At 43.9% G+C, this 19101-nt stretch overlaps 1 protein-coding gene across 1 annotated transcript in view; it reads left to right on the top strand.

The window, feature by feature from the left end:
* The first annotated feature begins 5403 nt into the window (after positions 1 to 5403).
* RFX8 (regulatory factor X8) overlaps positions 5404 to 19101 on the top strand; it is a 47922-nt gene continuing 34224 nt past the window's right edge. Inside the window, exons 1-4 of the mRNA XM_032793957.2 lie at positions 5404 to 5477; positions 10194 to 10317; positions 12552 to 12613; positions 17081 to 17167. Of these exons, the coding sequence (XP_032649848.2) occupies positions 5404 to 5477; positions 10194 to 10317; positions 12552 to 12613; positions 17081 to 17167 (347 nt within the window). The remainder of the gene's footprint in view (positions 5478 to 10193; positions 10318 to 12551; positions 12614 to 17080; positions 17168 to 19101) is intronic.

The following is a 19101-nucleotide window of genomic DNA, read 5'->3' as shown; positions in this document are numbered from 1 at the left end:
CCTGACCCAAAAGGAAGTTGCATGGTTATTTTAGGGGGGGTCACAGTATTGCCACCCTTACTTCTGCGCTCCCTTCAGCTGAGGCCAGAGAGCGGCAGCTGGTGGCTGGTGCCCAGCTCTGAAGGTGGAGCCCTGTCAGCAGCAGTGCAGAAGTAAGAATGGCAGTACTATACCATGCCACCCTTACTTCTGTGCTGCTGCCTTCAGAGCTGGAGGCCGGAGAGTGGCAGCTGCTGACTGAGGTCCCAGTTCTGCAGGCAGCACCAACGACAGCAGCAGCGCAGAAGTAAGGGTAGCAGTACTGTAACCCCACCTCAATACCTTGTTACACCCCCCCACACACACACAACTCCTTTTTGGGTCAGGACCCCTACAATTACAACACTGTGAAATTTCAGATTTAAATAGCTGAAATAATGAAATTTATTATTTTTTAAAATCCTATGACTGTGAAATTGACCAAAATGGACTGAATTTGGTAGGGTCCTGACCTTCATCACTAATTCCCACAGGAAAATAGATCGAGCAACTATCTCATAGAAAAATTTGTATTTTACTGCATTGAGTCAGTTCCACTACTGCTACCAATGGTGGAAACAGCAATGGAGACAAGATGCAGGTGTTTTGAGGACCATATAATCTTGCACTCTTCAGAATCTGTGCCTTTTCTATACTACTACTTCTGCTGTTGGTAACACTGGTACAGAAGAATGTTTCTCCAATTATAGATATACCCATAAGGGTGCCAATACAGTCCTGCTTGCCAGTTAGCAGGATGGTAACTGAAGAAGCACTTGGCTGAAACTAGGAAGCAATTTTGTGCAAAGTAAACTATTTAAGGCAATTTCTGACCCTTTTATGACCTCAAGGGTTGATTCAAATTTGTTCTAGCTATAGGTGAAGGTTGGAGGAAAGGAGTTTGCTTGGGGTTTTTTAATCAATTCAACCATACCTAATTTTAGGTCATAAATTAGTCTTGATTCAAGGGCAGAAATTTTCCCTTAAAATGTGTCCAGAGGAGTTTCATTTAACATAAAGAGGCTATCCACACAGCAATAAAGTAGCCTGATGTCTTTCAAATTATGGCAGACTATGGAGTTATGGTACTGTCTTTATAATCATTATGGCCCCAGTCTTGCCATTGGAACTGTAGGGACAGACCCTGGAATCCATGGTGCCACAAAGTTCTGTTTGATTAAACTGAAGGATCAGAGCTTAAGTTTGCAATCAAAGTCCTTTAACCATTTGGATACTGTGGTTTTTTCTGAAAATTGCCAGGAGTATTCTGAAGGATAAGGAGAAATTTTCTGAGAAGTGGAAGAAAATTAATAAAAGAATTTGAGTTTCAAACTTCTAACAAGGCACTAAGCCTTAGGGCACATGCATTCATCCTCCTGTCAGGAAGCTGGACATCTCTGTGACAGTGGGTACTATTTCTTACACCGGTTAAATCATGCATCCAGGCAGAGTGCTTTTTGCGGGGGGGTTCACTGACTCCATGAACAACTTTTCACGGTAGTGGATTCTTTTGGGGAATTCTCTGCTCAATTTTCTCTTTCTGGTTGCCTTGATTTTAATCTTTGACCCAAGCTTGTCCCTGCTTGATTTTTGTTGCTCCAAGGAGGTCAATTGGTCTCCACGTTTTTGTGACCCCTTCCCTTTGAAGGGGGAGGTTGTTGTTTTCCCAGGGAAATTAGTTTATCTTGGGGACTCCACCTACTTCATGGCATTTCAGATAGACCCAATGTGCCTGTCACAGTCCTTGGTCCCTTTAAAACTGCAAGCTGTAGTCACAATAGATGTAAGCATAGGATCCACATGATATAGGCCGCCTGTTTCTTAAGGGCAGTCAATAGGAGAGATCCAGGGTCAGGAAAAGACTTTTCTATAGTAGCCAAGATTCAAGAAAGGCTACAAGTGGGGGGAAAGATGTGTCCTTTCTATTACCAGCTTACAGAATGCAGGGAAGTCTATTTATTAACAATTTCATATTACTTTGAGCCTTTTGCATTTTTAATTTAATAAAATCTGCCCTGAGAAGAGCAAGGTGGAATTGACTGCAGCATTTAGGCTTACTTTGGACCATCGCAGCTAGTGAATCCGCCCACTAACTTACAAGGCCACTAAATAACTGGCCTGATTTGAAATATTGACTTGTCTAACCTTTTTGGTGTTGCTGTAGCCGTTCATACTTCTCACATAGCTAAATCTCCTTGGAGACTCATATGCAGTCTACACTGGGAAAAACAGTTGTCAGGGCTAGGCTGTGGGTGGTCTGTGTGCATGGGTTAATTACCAAGTTACGGTCAGGAGATGAGTAGCAGAGTTGGGGTTGAGCTGGGTCAGGAAGTCAGGGTCAATCACTGACTAGCAGACAAAAGCCAAATAACGAGGTCAGGGTCAAGATGCCATGAAGTCTGGGTCAGGCACTGAGTTACAGATAGGAGGCAAGTAGCGGAGTCAGGGTCAAACTGAGCATTGGAGCCAGAGTTTGTGGTTTACAGCAAGGCAAAGTCTGGAGCATAACCAAGCAGGAAGTCTGCGTCCTAACTCAGACATCTTCTTGTGATGGCTTCCTGGTTTATATCCTGATATGGGCAATCCGTGCGATGTGTTGGACTCTCGACTCAAGCCCTGATGGGCGGTACTTCCTGTCGTGTCTAGCATCACAGGATCCCCCAGCAGAAACCTGGCTTCTGGTTGCAACACTGAAGCGGTGGCCTGGAACTTCCTGGTTCTAATCCTGCAGGTTGTTACTAAGGCTGTTATTAAACAGAGTTATTAATGACTGTTGTACCTAATTGCACTGATTACTGTGTGTGTACATGAGCTTGTGTTTTAAGAGACAGTTTTCAAGGATCGGCCTGAATCCCACATTGAGAACTGCGTGGATGAAGGGGCCTGCAGATGAGGTTCTCAATACAGTACTAGGGTTCTACCGATTAAAAGCAATGTATATTATACATTATGGCTTGTATGCTGCCCGCTTAAGTGCAGGCTAGAATGTAGGAATAAAACATGGAATAAAAAAACACATCTACCTTCAAGCTGTCTTTTTTTATTTTTCCCCCCTTTTTAAGTTATTTGTCTAAAGCAATGGTTTTCAACCTTTTTTCATTTGCAGACCTGTAAAAAATTTCAAATGGAGATGCGACCCCCTTCAGACCTCTGAGACATAATCTGTGGACCCCTAGGGGTCTGCAGACCACAGGTTAAACCACTGGTCTAAAGACAAGTTTGTTTTGATCCTCTCGTCATGATAAATACAACAAATCTGTCTGTGTAAATCCTTTCTGCTAGGGTATCAACAGTTAATTAACATTGAGAAGCCATGGCAGTTTCCGAGAGGCAGAATTCTGATGTAATTCAGTTCTGTCCACTAGGAAGCTTTTAGATGCTCCGACTATATATAATTTATTATTGTCAGTCATGTGGTAATAAAACTCATTTTGCATAATGGATGCTTGCAATGGAAAAGTGCTTAAAGGGTTTCAGTGGAGCAGACAGTCTTTTCATCTGTCTATATCAAAGAGAAATTAAAAAATTATGGGAGTTTAAGGCATCCTTATATAAAACCCTGTAAGTAATGCTTTAAAATGCCCACAAAAATGTATTAAAAAGAATGCTTACGTTATCCAAATATACTGCTGCGTAATAGCTGCTTTATGCCTTTACCCAACATGTTTGCATACAATTATTTACATGTCATTAGTTTTCCTACATGCAATTCATACAGAAGTCAGATCTGGGAATGTTTTATTGAGTTCCAGGAAAGACCCTATTAAGGGTCAGAAATTTCACTCTGTTCATGTTGCTGGGTACCTTAGACTTTGATCCTGCTAAACACTTATGTACATGCTTAACTTTAAGCATGAGTAGTGCCACTGAAATCAAAAGCTCTTTCAGCACAGTTCCAGTTGCAGGACTGGGGCCAGGATTATGATGATGAAAAAGGAACGACTGTTACCCGTACTGTTGACAATATTGTAGATGTCAGGATGTCATTTTATTGCTGTTATGAGCATTTTGTTTATTAGAAGTGAAAAATAACTAGGACCGCTTGTGAATTACTCAGTGTAAGTAAAGATGTTCTTTATATTTTCCAAGGTTTTTTAAGAGGCTCTGGACAATCTTTTGTGAATCTCATTGTTTTGGTACTGTCCAATTATAGACTTAATCCTGTTTCACTGAAAGCAGGGCCGGTGCAAGGAACTTTCGCAACCTAGGCGAAACTTCCACCTTGCACTCCCCACCCAGCTAACCCCCCCGCCCCCACGGCAGCTAACTCAGCCCCTCACCCGGGGAGCCCACCCTGCAGCAGCTACCCCCACACCATGACAGCTAACCTCTCTCCCTCCCATCCCCCCACGACAGCTAACCCTGCCTGGGTAGCCTGCTCCAGCTCACCTCGGCTCCGCTTCCTCCACCGAGCATGCCAGCGCTGCTCTAATTCTCCTCCCCGCCCAGGCTTGTGATGCTGATTGGAGGAGACTTAGAGCTGGGCTGTGTGCCCAGCGGAGGAGGCAGAGTGGAGGTGAGCTGGGGCAGGGAGCTGTTCTCCTGTGTGCCCCTCCGTTACTGTGGGCAGCCCTCCCCGTGCGCCCCCTCACCCAGCTCACCTCCTCCCCTGAGGGGACTTTTAGGCGCCCCCAATCACTAGGCGCCCTAGGCGGCCGCCTAGTTTGCCTAAATGGTTGCACCGGCCCTGACTGAAAGTTAACTTCAAACATCCAACTGACTTCATTTGCGTAGGATTAGGCCCCGTTTGTACCCAATGAAGGCGAAGATGGAAGTCACAAGCAAAACTTTCTTTGTCAGTGGGCCCAGGACTGGGCATAAAGGAGAAGCACAGAACCTGCTCCCTGCTGGTGTCTGTTTGAGGAGTGATGGAAATCAGGGGTGCAGGGAGTCAGTTTGCGGATTAAGGGGAAGTGAAGCCAGGAGCAATGATTTCAAGAAAGGAGGTTGGCTGGCGGACTTGGCTGTCTCTCTCAGGCTGGAGACAGGAGAGCTGCGAGGCTTTCCCCGGGAGATGAGGCAGGAGGGGCATTGGGCTGGGCGTGCAGCAAGTGCCGCTGGGCGTTACACTCCGCCCCCGATGAGAGGGGTACGGCTGGGCTGCTGCTGCGCGAGACAGTCCCTACTGCGGGGAAGGGGCTGCGAGCCCGCTCCGGGCATGTCCCTTCCTGCCTGGCAGCGTTTTCTGGGCCCCCTGCCGCCCCGGGGCCCCTCCGCAGCAGGCGCCAAGCCCAGCCCCGCCTGCCTCCTCCGCAGGCTTCGCGCGTTGAGCCGCCTTCGCCCGCCCCGCGCTCTGGAACCGGCTTCTAAAGTAAACAGCGCCCCGGCGGCAGCAGCCCCTGGCCGGCCCCGCAGCGCCCCCCGGCGGCCCAGGGCTTGCAGAGGATGGCGGAGGGCGCGGAGGCTGCCCCGAACAGCAGCAGCAGCAGCAGCCGCCTGTACCAATCCATCACCCAGTGGTGGGTGCCCGCGCCGGCCCCCGCCCTGCCGGGGAGGGAGTCTCCTTTTCCCCGCTGCTTGGGCTGACCCTCGGGTGGGTTTACAGAAGGAGCCATACCTGGGCTTTAGCAGGGCCAGGGCGGCAGATGCCAATAACTGCTCTGGCAGCTCCCGGCATGGGGCAGAAAGGGGCATTATGCTGGCCACTGCGCTGAGACCTCCATGGCATGGAAGTGAGGCACCGTGTGCCGCTTTGGTACCCCCCCACTGCTGGGCTATTTGTGATGAGATGTGGCCACCACTTTGCACAATGGAATAGGTGCTGTTTCACAGATGGGGAACTGAGCCACAGAGAGGCTAAGTGACTGGTCCAAGGTCACACAGGAAGTCTGTGGCAGAGCAGGGAATTGACTACAGGTCACTTGAGTACTAGGCTAGCTGATAACCACTCACTGACTGTCCTTTCTCCTCAATGAGCTAGTAGATCACCATCTTATATTCTTTCTGTGATAAGTTTATACAAGTTTGAGTTTTATTTTCTGTTTGGTATGTTGACAATAAAAAAACATAAGATTTTGATCCAAAAGTAGTCTAATACTAGGCATGAAAGCTGGCATAATGGCTGGTGGACCTAGCTGCGAAGGAAAGGATCACCAGGCCCAGCCTCTGGGGTGGGCTGTCCAGGCCCCTGCCCAGGGCGGCCCGCCAAAGAGGGCAACATGCGCAGGGTTTGGATTCCCATCTGGCCTGCTGAGGGCCAGCTGAGCTGATGGAGGCGGCGGGCAGCAAGCGGCAAAGCTGGAGGGTGGGGAGAGACCTGAGCTGCAGGGGGCAGTTGGACCACCAGCCGTGGGAACCAGGTGACGCCTCCGGAGCAAGGATTCCCCTCCTCCCCCCTGCTCATGTGCAGCCACTGCTGTTCCTGTGTCCTACCTCCCCCCCCAGCCGCACCTGGCAACTCTGGACTGGGAGCATCCTTCTGTCTGCTGGGGCGGGGTTTATGCTAGGGTGTCACCCTCACGCATACACCCGATTTCCACTGAGATGGAGTGACAGGACGGGGAATCTGTGTGTGTGCTGCTGCCTCTCTAGGTCTAGAGCTGCTGGCAGCTGCTTGTGTCTGAACACAAGTCTTCAGGTTCCTGACCATGTGTGCTTTCTTAAAGAGCCAGTGCACTCATACACTCAGGCGCACACACATTCACCTCAGCCCAACACACTCTCTCTCTCTCTCTCTTCCCCACAACACACACAACACCACGTCTCCCTGCATTCAGGTCACTTCCCCACCTTGGCTATGCTGAGGCATCAGCAGGTGCTGCTCTCCTGCCCTCTCCTTATGCAGCCCAGGGGGTGCATGAGGAGAGGAGCAGCAGGCCAGTGGGGGAATGATCAGCAATGCCAGCTGCTTTGTGTATCCATGTGGGTCAGTTTCCCCATGTGGGAGCAGGAGGGGGATGCAGGGGTTAGGGGCTCCAAAGGAAGGTGCAGGGGGTAGGAGTGAAGGGGGCACAGTGAAGGGGTTGGGGCACAAGAGAGAAGTGCAGGGGTTGGGGTGAAGGGGGCATAGTGCAGGGATTAGGGGCGCAGGAGGGGTCAGGTATTGGGGCACCAGAGGGGAATGCAGGGGTTGGCGTGAAGGGGCACAAACAGTGCAGGGGTTAGGAGCACAGGAGAGGAGGGCAGGGGGCTGGGTGAAGGGGGCATGCACAGTGCAGGGGTTAGGGGCACAAGAGGGGCATGCAGGGATTAGGGGTGAAGGTGGCACAGTGCAGGGGTTGAGGGAAGGGAGGCTGGGGAGCCCATGGGGACCATGGGCAATGGGGGGCAGGGGCACCAAATTACAAGTTTGTCCAGGGTGCCATTTTCCCTAAGGCCGACCCTGAGGATCACATACAATAGACAGCAAACTCTGGAAAAATATGAGTCCGTTTGGGACAGTTTCCTAGAACTGGTCAACTAAACAGCTCTGCAGGAGACCTGGTCAAAAGATAGGAGACAAATTGACACTCCCCTCTCCTCTTTGTCTCTTTTATCCCCACCACCCTTTTCTTGCTTGATTTTGATTTCCTTTGTTTTTGTTTGTTTGTTTAGATCTGTGCCACAAAAATCCATGTGCTGGAAATATTGTGGTTAATACATGGAAATCCAAGCATTGCATTTCTTCTTGGTCTTTTTTCTGATGCATAGTACTTCTGTACTTCTATTATATGTTGCACCTAGAATATGTTTGATATGTTCTAAGAAAAAAGATTGAAAAAAATAACTAAAAACAAAAGTAGTTTAATGCAATGTCAATAAATAGTTAAATGCACAGGCAAAACTATTGGATAAAAACATTATTGAAGTACAAAACTTGCATTCTTGTTTCCTAGAAAACTGACTAAAACCCTAAAGAAATTAATCTCTGTTGTAATTCAGTGGATTCTAGCAGTGTTATACCTGGGATGAATTTGGATCCAGTTTTAATACCTCAGGGACGAATGATCAGTTCTTAAGGGTTTTCTGATGGTTCTTTACCCAGAGGAAGGGAGGATTTATGGCTGCTGGGAGGGAAGTAAGGACTCTTCACTAGACCGAATACTATTTTCTCACCCCATGATGGGAACACCCCATTATCTCAGCATGCCCTCTGCTTGTGTTCACTACCTTGATGCTGGTTGCTCATCCCTGCCTCTAGCTGTGAAGCAATTCATTCACAACAGGAGATGGTGAGAAACTGGCAGGAAGCCCAGAGCACCTGTGTGCAGGGAGGTGAGGTCAAGCAATACTCTCAGGTGGTGGACTGACAATCTGAGGTTGTAGGATTGTTTGGTGGATGGGTGCATAGGCTGCGAACAGGTGAGAGGTAGGGAGGTAGGCCTGGGGGGTCTCTTTAAAAGGGAAAGAGCAGAAGTGGGGGGACACTCTGTGGAGGAAACGAGAGGAGGCACAAGTAAGAAGCTGAGTTGAAATAGATCCAGTCCCTCACATTAGAATACCCAGAAGTAATGTTCTTTCTCAGTTATATCAAATAATCTGTTTCAGCCAACCAGACTGTTGGACTCCTAACCCATTAGGATAAAAGATAAAGCAGAAAGATAAATAGAACAGGAATACTTGTGGCACCTTAGAGACTAAGGTGCCACAAGTACTCCTGTTCTTTTTGCGGATACAGACTAATACGGCTGCTACTATGAAACCTGTCAGAAAGATAAATGTTAGCCAGCCTGAAATCAGGATGTTAATAAAAAAACAATGCTATTTTAAAACCTATACTTCATGGATAAGCTAGTGCTTCTAAGTCTGTTTTCTAAAGCAGTTTGAATGTCAGTAAAGGTACTATGAGTAACTGACACTCTGCTAAAATGATTAAATCGACATAAATTATTTGGTATAACAGAAATAAAATTGCTGTAATCACATTTTCATATGATCCATGAGTCATGCTTTGAAAATTAATCTTCTCCCTGTCTCAACATTTATTTCCCACAAATGTGTCAGTTTTGCTTCAGTATTTGTGCTATAGGAAGTATTATTCTTAGACAGCCTGGATGCCATTGGCATTATCTCTTAATTAAACTGTATTTTTCTGGTGGTGATAATAACCTAGGCTAACAAGAAACTACATTCAAAATCTTCCTCATCTTACTCACACAAGTAGTTTACTTTAATGTGACCACTCAGGAGAGTAAGGTGAGTGGGATTTGGCCCAAGAAAAAGCATTTGAGCCAGAATTCGGCAACCTTTGGCACGGGGCCCATCAGGGAAATCCACTGGCAGGCCAGGACAGTTTGTTTACCTGCAGGTTCAGCCAATCGCAGCTCCCACTGGCTGCGGTTCGCTGTTCCAGAACAATGGGGGCTGTGGGAAGCGGCATGGGCCGAGGGACATGCTGGTCGCCGTTTCCTGCAGCCCCCATTGGCCGGGAACGGCGAACCGCAACCAGTGGGAGCTGCGATTGGCTGAACCTGCAGGTAAACAAACTGTCCTGGCCCGCCAGCGGATTTCCCTGATGGGCCCCGTGCCAAAGGTTGCCAATCCCTGATTTAAGCACATCAAGAGCAGTCTGGATATCAGCAGTGATACTGAGTAGTAATATCAGACTAAATTCTGCTCTCTTCTATACTTGTGCTAAAATCGGTGGGATTTCACAGGTGTGAATGATAGTAGAATTTGGCCATTTGTATTCTGGTATGGTCTAACGTTTGTAATGCCCTGTTGTACAGCATCTTTTAAAAATGAAAACAAATGCTTAATTAATATATTACATTTGGTTGTGGAGCCTTTTATATTTGCATTATACATTAGATCACAGTAGTTTCCCATTTTAGAGATACCAATAGTTTTCCATGTCAGCTTTAACTTTGATGTCAGTTTTAACTATGATGCTATTAAACTATAGTATAGAATAAAACCACATAGTATCTGATAGGTTTGTTGCTCTGTGGAGTATATTCATACAACCTCTTAATGCATAGGAACTGACAGGTCTTCCAATGGGAATTCAAAGGAACCTGAGAACAGTCTCTAGTTCTCATACGTGAGGATGTACCATTTTCTTTAGACTATGGATTCACTTAGAAGTAGTGGATGTGATTCTGGTCTCACACTGTTGTAGATTAGGAGTAACTCTATGGAAGTCAGCAGAGTTGTACCAGTGTAAACCTGGAGTGATATCAGAATCAGGCCAATAACTTTTAACATTCTAATCTTGACATAAATTGATATACATTTTGTACCATTTTGTTTTAAAGGATAGCGGATAATTTCTATGTTTGTGAAGGATACAGCTTACCTCGTTGTCTACTTTATGAAATGTATATAGAGAATTGCACTCAGAATGCTCAGAATCAAGTAAATCCAGCTACATTTGGAAAGGTACAAAGCACATTGCTTTTATAGCATATATGGGGCTTAAGATAATGGGCTGAGACCTTGTGTAAATTCATAAAGAGACACTTGTACAAGGTTTGATCATGTTGCAAACTAAGGGAGCTTAATTTACAGACAAGGCTAAGTAGTTATGCAATAAGATACCTTCAATGTAGAATGCTGGGAGAGATTTTGTTTGAAAGCTGCTATCCTATCTCTTGGTATAATATCCTCTTTTTGGCTCTCTTGGGTAATTTTATCTCCATTATTTTCTCTCTGAGGTCAGGTCTACATTCAAAACTTTTGCTGGTATTGTAATGTTGATTAGAGATGTAATTTTTTTTAAATGACATTTCTATACCTGCAAAAGCTCTAGACACAGCACAGATGAAATTATACCAGCAAAAAAGTCCTTTTGCTAGGACAGCTTATTTTATTCTTCAAACTGGCATAAGAGTTAAATTGTGTCTACAACAGGAAGGTTTGCCAGTATAGCTATACTAACAAACTTCTCAGGTGTAGACTGAAAACTTTATATTTCATGTAAACAATTAGCACTGTATTTTTTTATCCACGTTTTGATGCTGCAAAGCATTCTGGTCTTCATGTTGTTTATCAGTAAAAAAATTGTTTTAAATTTACTTATGAAGATTTTGCTCCACACACAGAATGTGTGTGTGTGTTTATAGTATCATCCAAGCAAAGCAAGATGCAGGAGTAAAAAAAGTACTTTAGACGATGTCATTCTTCTAATAGTCTGGAGCTTTTATAGCCAACAGGGGAATTATCTTTTAAGACCCTAATCATTCAGTCCTAATAAACAGATGCATTCCTGCTTAACTTTATTCATGTGATTAAAGAAAAAATAACATTTTTGACTATCATTACCCTACACATTTTTTGCTCAAAATTTCCCACTATTGCTACCACTGGTGCAACTCCACTGGTATTCAAGCTATTGCTGGTATTGTAGGCCTTGTCTGCACATTAACTTGCCGCTGTTTAATTAGAAGTATGTTTTTTAAATCGGTTTAGTTTAGTTGTATAAGTTGTATGTAGCTATTCTTATTTCAGTTTCAGAGTAGTATATTGTCGTTTCACAGGATTAAGCTAAATCAAAATAAGCAACTCTTAAACCAAAATATGGCACACAAACTTGCACTGGTTTAATTAAATGGGTTTTAAAAGACACATTTTGTTAAACTGGTGCAAATTGGTCTGCAGACAAGTCAAGGGATGAAATCCTTGTCTTATTGAAGTGAATGGGAATTTTACCATTGACTTCATTGTAAGGATTTCACCCCAACACCTTTAGGGTATGTCTATGGAGGAATAAAAGACCTGTGACGTGGTTGCTGAGCTGGCCCAGGTCAGCTGACTTGTGCTCGCAGTACTCGGACTGTGGGGCTAAAAATTGGAGTGTAACATTTGGGCTTTGGCTGGAGCCTGGGTTCTGGGACCCTCTCCACTTACACGGTCCCAGAACTCAGGCTCCAGCCCACGCCTGAATGTGTACACAGCAGTTTTACAGCCCTGCAGCCCAAACCCCGTGATTCTGAGTCAGCTGACTTGGGCCAGCTGCTGGGTGTTTAATTGCTGTACAGATAAAGCTCCTTTATTTTTACTACTGTGTCATCTAACTCAGTTTAGATCAAATAGAGGTAACACCATGGTAAAAATGCTGGCAGACACTGCCAACCTGGTTACATTAGAACTCCCATCATTACTACCAATGTGGGAGCTGCATTTTAGGGCAATTGGAAAAAAAAGTCTAGTATAGACAAGGCCTTTGACACCAAACAACTTCATACCTGATTCATTTTGTTCCTACCCTGCACAACAAAGACTCCCAAGGTTTATCTAGAGTAGATGCATTGTGTATTTGATAATCTGTTCCTGTTCTAAAGAGGAAAAGTAGCATGAGCTCTCTTGTTTTATCTGTGGCTTTATAAGATAGTTCATACTCATGCTGTGTGTGTAATAATAGCAATCTGGATTATTTCACTTACAGTATTATTACATGGTGCTAATCTTGAGAGGTGCTGAATGATTTCAATTCACATTTCCTTCAATATGAGCAAAGAGGATACTCAGCAAATTGATGAACTTGATTTAAAAAATTCATGTCAGACCCAATCCTGCAAACATTAGTTACGTGAGAAAGCTAACTGAAGTCATTGGGGCTACTTTATATGTTAGTATGACTTGCCCAGGTAACTCTTATATTTTGTGTTTTTTAGCTTGTTCGCTTAGTTTTTCCTGATCTGGGGACCAGAAGGCTGGGCACAAGAGGAAGTGCTAGGTATTTATTTTATTTTATTTATTTGCTTTATTTAAAAAATGTTAATTACACCCTTTTGGGCGGAAAATAATAGAAATAACTGTATCCTCAGCTCTGTTAACTTGAGACACTGCTCTTCCCCAGCTGAGGTTCTTGTTGAATGTCTGTAATAAATCACAAGAACAGCTCTATTGTAATTAATGGTGTTACCAGTAAATTAAAATAGGATTGATGTAATGAAAGTCACCATATCCAAGCTGTTTTTTTAGCATATGAATTAAAGATAATTTTAATTTTCAAAACTTAAAAAACACTATTTAAAATACTCTGGTGCTTTTGAAGCACCGGCTTGTGTTAGGGGGGTGCAGAAGCTCACAACCCTACTAAGGTGCTCCAGAGGCACTGCGTCTAAGGGATTCTTGGGATCAGGTAAGCCCAAGGGCTCTTATTTTGGCCAGCCCTATGCAAGAGGCCCTAAAGATAGGGAAGCTCTTCTGTCCCTGCACACCCATTGAGTGACCTTTCACATCTGGCTCATAATGGAACTGTTATAAACTGTTACTGGCTCCCTGATGGATATACCCCTCTGCCACACCTATACAGAGCATGGAGAGAATTGAGGCCCATTGACTTTTAATCCATTGATTTAATGTCCAAATTCATAACTGCTGAACAGAAGGAAAAAAAAAAGATTTTTAAGGCCTTCAGGTATGTTGATTGCATGAGCATTTTGCTTAATAAAGATGAAAGGACTGCAGTTGAAATACTGGCATATGTTTACTTCGATCGTCTAACAAATCTTCTGCATCAGCCTGGCCCCATCACTTCCAATTACTGTAGTGCCATTCTCACATTAGATTTTTGACTGATACACATGACTGATGCTAGAGCAAACTAGGTTCCTTACACCACCATAGGATCAGCTCAGTGAAGCTCTGAAATACACCCACACACCCAGTCTGACATATCCCCTAACCTGGGATTAGAGGTGACTAGTACACAAACTGCCTACAGTGGGTTTATGCCATGCACTCAAATCAGGGGGACCGGATTATTTCTGCCACAGAATATTGAAGGAACTAGCACAGGGGATTACTATTGTTGCACCAAGGATTTTTAATAAACCTGTCTATTTGCAGGGTAGTACCATATGACTAGAGAATAGCTAACATCATACCTATTTTTAATAAAGGAGAAAAAATGTGATCTGGGCAATTTTAGTCTGACCTCATTAGTATGCAAGATTTTAGAACAAATTGTGAAGGGAAGAATAATGAAATGTATAGAGGTAAATGGTAAAGGGAGTGCAATGCAACATGGGTTTACCAAAGAAAGATCATGCCAGAGTAACCTGATTTCCTTCTTTGAGAAAATAATGTATTTTTTTTGAAGTGAGGGAGGATAAGGTAAATGCAGCAGGTCTAATATATTTGGACTTCAGTAAAGCATTTGACACAATACCACATGGAAAATTATTAGTTAAATTAGGGATGATATGGCTCAGTACTAACATAGTAAGGTGGATAAGGAATTGGATAAAGTGGAGAAGGCATTGTGTTATGCTGAAAGGTGAATTATCGGACTGGAGGGAAGTTACTCATGGAGTTTCTCAAGGATCAGTCTTGGAACCAATCTTATACAATCTTTTTATTAAATACGAAAAGTAAGAGTGTGCTAGTGAAATTTGCTGATTATACTAAGTTAGGAGGCAACATCAATACACAGGAGGATTGAAACATACAGGAAAATCTAGATGATCTTGAAGACTCAACTAACAGAAATGGGATGCAATTCAATAGTACCAAGTGCTAGGTCATACCCTTAAGGTTTAATAATAAGAATTTCTGCTATAAGCTGGGAGCTTTTAGTTGAAATCAACAGAGGAGGAGAAAGACTTGGGTGTGTGGGTTGATCACAGGATGACAATGAGTCATCAATGTCATGCAGCTGTAAAAAAGGCAAATGGACAATGCGATCCTAGGATGAATTAGGCAAGGCATTTCCAGTAGAGATAGAGAAATATTAATGCCAGGTGCTGATAAGACCTCACTTGGAATATTGTGTACAGTTCTGGTCACTCATGTTCAAGAAAGATTAATTTAATCTAGAACAGGTGAAGAGAAGAGCTACTAGGATTATAGGGGAATGGAGGATCTATTTTATGAGACTAGACTGGACGAGGTCAGCTTGTTTAGCAAAAAGAAGGCTGAGGGAGGATATGATTGCTCTCTATAAATACATCAGGGGATTAAATATTAGAGAGGATGAAAAGCTATTTAAGCTAAAGGACAATGTTGGCATTAGAACAAATGGGTATAAACTGGCCATAAACAAATTCAGGCTGGAAATTAGAAGACGGTTTCTAACCATCAGAAGGGTGAGGTTCTGGAATAGCCTACCAGTAGGAGTTGTGGGGGCAGACCACTTAATTAGTTTTAAGAAAGAACTGGATAAATTTATGAGTGCATTTGTATGACAGGGTTATTTCTGATGGTGAGGACTGGGTTCAGAAGCTCTGGAACTCACTTCTGGTTTAAGTCCTATGTTCCTAAAGCACATGCTTCAGGATTTTAGCCAGCCATCAGCAGAGGTTAGGAAGGGAGTTCCTCTCTCCCCACCCCTAGTATACCTGGGAGGATTTGGGTTTTTTTTAAATCTTCTTCCACTGAAGCATCTAGAGATGGGACACAATGCAGGGAGGGCCAGGGCTCTAAAGTAGCACAGAGCATTCTTTCTCAGGTGCTTGGCTGGCTGGTGCTTGCTAATATGCTCGGGGTCTAACTGATCATCATACTTGGGATCAGGAAGGAATTTCCCTCCAGGTCAGATTGACAGTCATCTTGGAGGATTTTTGTTTTCTTCTGCAGCCTGTGGGTATGAGACATTTGCCAGGACCATCTGGGTATATCAGTCATTTCCCCTGATATTGTGGGGCCCTAGGCACTGGTGCACCATGTTCTCTCCTATTCTCTGCTTGTGGCACATAATAGACTAGTTTCCTGTGGGTTGTAATATGTTGGTTTTGTCATGGGCACCGGATGGATTTCCCCTTTGGGGAGGCTAGCCATATGCCCTGCCTCTTCCACATGAAGCCCCATCCCCCATGGCAGGAGCCCTGAGCCCTCCCCCTTGTCCCTCCATTCCTGTGGTGGGAGAAGTCCTGGGCTGGCTGGAACCTTGAGCTCCCTCCTCCCCCACCACCTGAGGAGCCCCAGACAGGTCCTACTCCCGGGCCAGCCCCAGACGGCCAGCTGGCCCAAGCAGCCTCAGTCCAGGGTCCTGTGGCAATGGCTCCAGCCAGGGAAGCCAGAGCTTTCCTTGGCCTATTATACCCACCGCCCATGGGGTTTTGTTTTGGTTATTGGGTTAGTGTGTGGTTGCTGGGTGGGTTGGTGGCCTGTGCTATACAGAAGATCAGACTAAATGATCTAGTGGTCCCTTCTGGCCTTAAACTCTATGAGAGAGTAATTCTGAGCAAAGGGGGAATCTCTGCTGACTTATTATGGTCAGAATTCAGGGGGTAGCCGTGTTAGTCTGTATCCACAAAAACAACAACGAGTCCGGTGGCACCTTAAAGACAAACAGATTTATTTGGGCATAAGCTTTCATGGGTAAAAAAACTCACTTCTTCAGATGCATGGAATGAAAATTACAGATGCAGGCATTATTATACTGTCACTAATCATGCTTGCATCTGTAATTTTCTCTCCATGCATCTGAAGAAGTCGGTTTCTTACCCACGAAAGCTTATGTCCAAATAAATCTGTTAATCTTTAAGGTGCCACCAAACTCCTCGTTGTTTTTATGGTCTGAATTGGGCCTACTAAGTATTGTTTACTGTCCAATGTGTATCAGGTAAAAAACCAGTACGGAAATGGTACTTCAGAAGCTGTACAGTGGCATGACAGCAGTGTAAACAGTGGTTCCATACCACCCCAGTATCAAAAAGAGGTGCCAGTGCTCAGGGGGGATTTAAAAAAACAAGAGATTGAATTCCTCAGGCAGCAACTGGACAGGTGGTATCTTTAACTTGAAGTGGTTTTAATCTGCCATGGCTGGAGAACGGAGGCCAGATCCTCTGTTGGCATAAATTAGTTCAACTCCACTGAAGTAGCTTCTTTGACTTCAGTGAGGAGCCTGCCCTAGATTCTGTGCTTCTGCTACATTGGTTGACTGCGCTCCCCACACTGCTCTAGGGTTGATAGTTTTTAAAAAAAACAAGCATTTTATTATTAAATTACCAACGTTGTTTTAAAAAGTGATTGTAAAGTTTTTTTTTTTTAAAAAAGTTTGTCAAAATTATGTGCTGATCAAATATTAGACAAAATAAGATTTAAACAATTTTAAAAATAAATACAGGTTTCCACCTATTGTTTTCTTATTTCAAAAGAATTACAAGCTGCTTGCAGAATATAGATGTGAATTCAGTGATGACTTGGTGTTGCAAACTGTATACTTGTCAATCCATCACATTTTGTATTTTTTTAGGTATCACTACGATGGAATACATATCAAGAAGAGCTCTTCCTTCTATGCTCATTATTGTTATCTTCTGGCTGAAAAAAAAAATCACAGGTTTGGTTTTAAATGTTCTTAATGATAAAAGGTGCATTAATACAATTTTCTTTAAAATCTACTTTATTGCCTACTGAAAATTGATAGCAGAATTGCATTTTCCTATAATAATGCATGTCATTAATACAAAGGCTCCCTTTTTAAAAAGTGGCAGTTGCATACCTAATTGAACACAAAATCACACTTCCATGCACTTGACATTTTCAACAGATGGCTCTTAAGTGCACGAAATCTATGACAAAACTAAAACAAGAGCTTAAAAATGCTGAGAAACTAAATAAGAGAAAAATATAAGTGGTCAGCATCAGTGGTGTGAACACTTATTTAATCAGGCTAGTGCATCTTGATTGCTAATCCTCACAGTTCAAACAATGTATTTGCACTTAGAATACATTTCAATAGATCCCAGTTACTGTACTTGCAGTTCTTTGTTTTCTGTTTCTTACCATTCAGATTAATGAGGGATAGTCTTTACTTTGAAAAGGCCTACTTTGTTTTGGTTTCCTTTATACTACCGTTTTAGAGAGTTAAAAAGACAGCCACAAAAAGGGTGCAACTGTGAGAAAATGCATACAACAAAAGAGAACAAATTGTTTTATTTTTCATGTTTAGTCTAAAAATATGGTACAATGTAAGTCACTCCTGCAGACTCTTGTCTATGGGCAAAGGGCTTGATTCTGTCCCACTGAAGTCAATGGAAGTTTTGTCATCGACTGCAATAGGAGCAGGATCCAATCCACAGTTCTCTACCATGAGTAGTCCTGAGTACTCATGGCAGTAAGCACTATGCCTGCTATTATTTCCAGGATCAGGCCAATAGTTTAAATAAGCAACTGTCGGGCTGATTCTCCACTGACTTGCACTTTCATGCCTGTGCGAAGTGGATATAAAATGCTACAAAATCAAAGTACACTCATTAACAGTATTTGCACCCATTTCTCATTCACTTCCTAGAGGAGGGGTAGGATGTCCCAGCAGATAGGGTGCTAGGCTGTGACTAAAGAGACCTAGGTTAAATTCTCTGCTTTTCCACTGTCTTCCTGCATAACCTTGGGCAAATGGCCATTTAGGGTATGTTTACACTGCAAAAAACAAAGAACAAAACAGTCCTGCAGTGTGAGTCCAGGTCAACTGACTGGGCCTTGTGCTCCGGGGCTAAAAATAGCCATATAGCTATTTGGGCTCAGGCCAGAGCCTGGGCTCTGAAATCTGCCAAAGGGATGGTCTCAGAGCCCAGGGCTGGTCTACACTACGGGGTAAAATCGATTTTAGATACGCAATTTCAGCTACGTGAATAATGTAGCTGAAGTCGAATATCTAAAATCGATTTACTCACCCGTCCTCACCGCGCGGGATCGATGTCCGCAGCTCGCCATGTCGATTCCGGAACTCCGTTGGGGTTGGTGGCGTTCCGGAATCGATATAAGCGCGCTCAGGGATCGATCTATCCCGTCTAGATTAGACGCAATATATCGATCCCCGAGCAATCGATTTTAACGCGCTGATACAGCGCGTAGTCTAGACGTGGCCCCAGACTCCAGTCCAAGCCTAAATGTCTACATGACTATATGTCCCTGCAGCACAGTTTACCCAAGCTCTGAAACTCACTGCCGTGGGTTTCTTTTCTTTTTCTTTGGTTGCTCTTTGCAGATGTACCTATAGTCTCTCTGTGTCTTCATTCCCCATCCGTAAAATGGGGATAATATCACTTCCCTGCCTCACAGGGGTGTTGTGAGGATACATACATTAATGACTGTGAGGCGCTCAGATACTATGGTAATGGGAGCCATATACATACTTATGATACTATAAATGACTATATAAGCTGCAAAGGAATCGAAAATTAGACCCCATCACTTTGATTGTGCACCCTGTTACACAAGTTTTACAGCAGTGTAACCGTATTGAAGTCAATGGAGTGATGCTGGCATAAA

Source organism: Chelonoidis abingdonii, chromosome 1 (assembly GCF_003597395.2).
Source record: "Chelonoidis abingdonii isolate Lonesome George chromosome 1, CheloAbing_2.0, whole genome shotgun sequence".
Classification (NCBI taxonomy): domain Eukaryota; kingdom Metazoa; phylum Chordata; order Testudines; family Testudinidae; genus Chelonoidis; species Chelonoidis abingdonii.
This window is presented reverse-complemented; position numbering and strand designations above follow the sequence as displayed.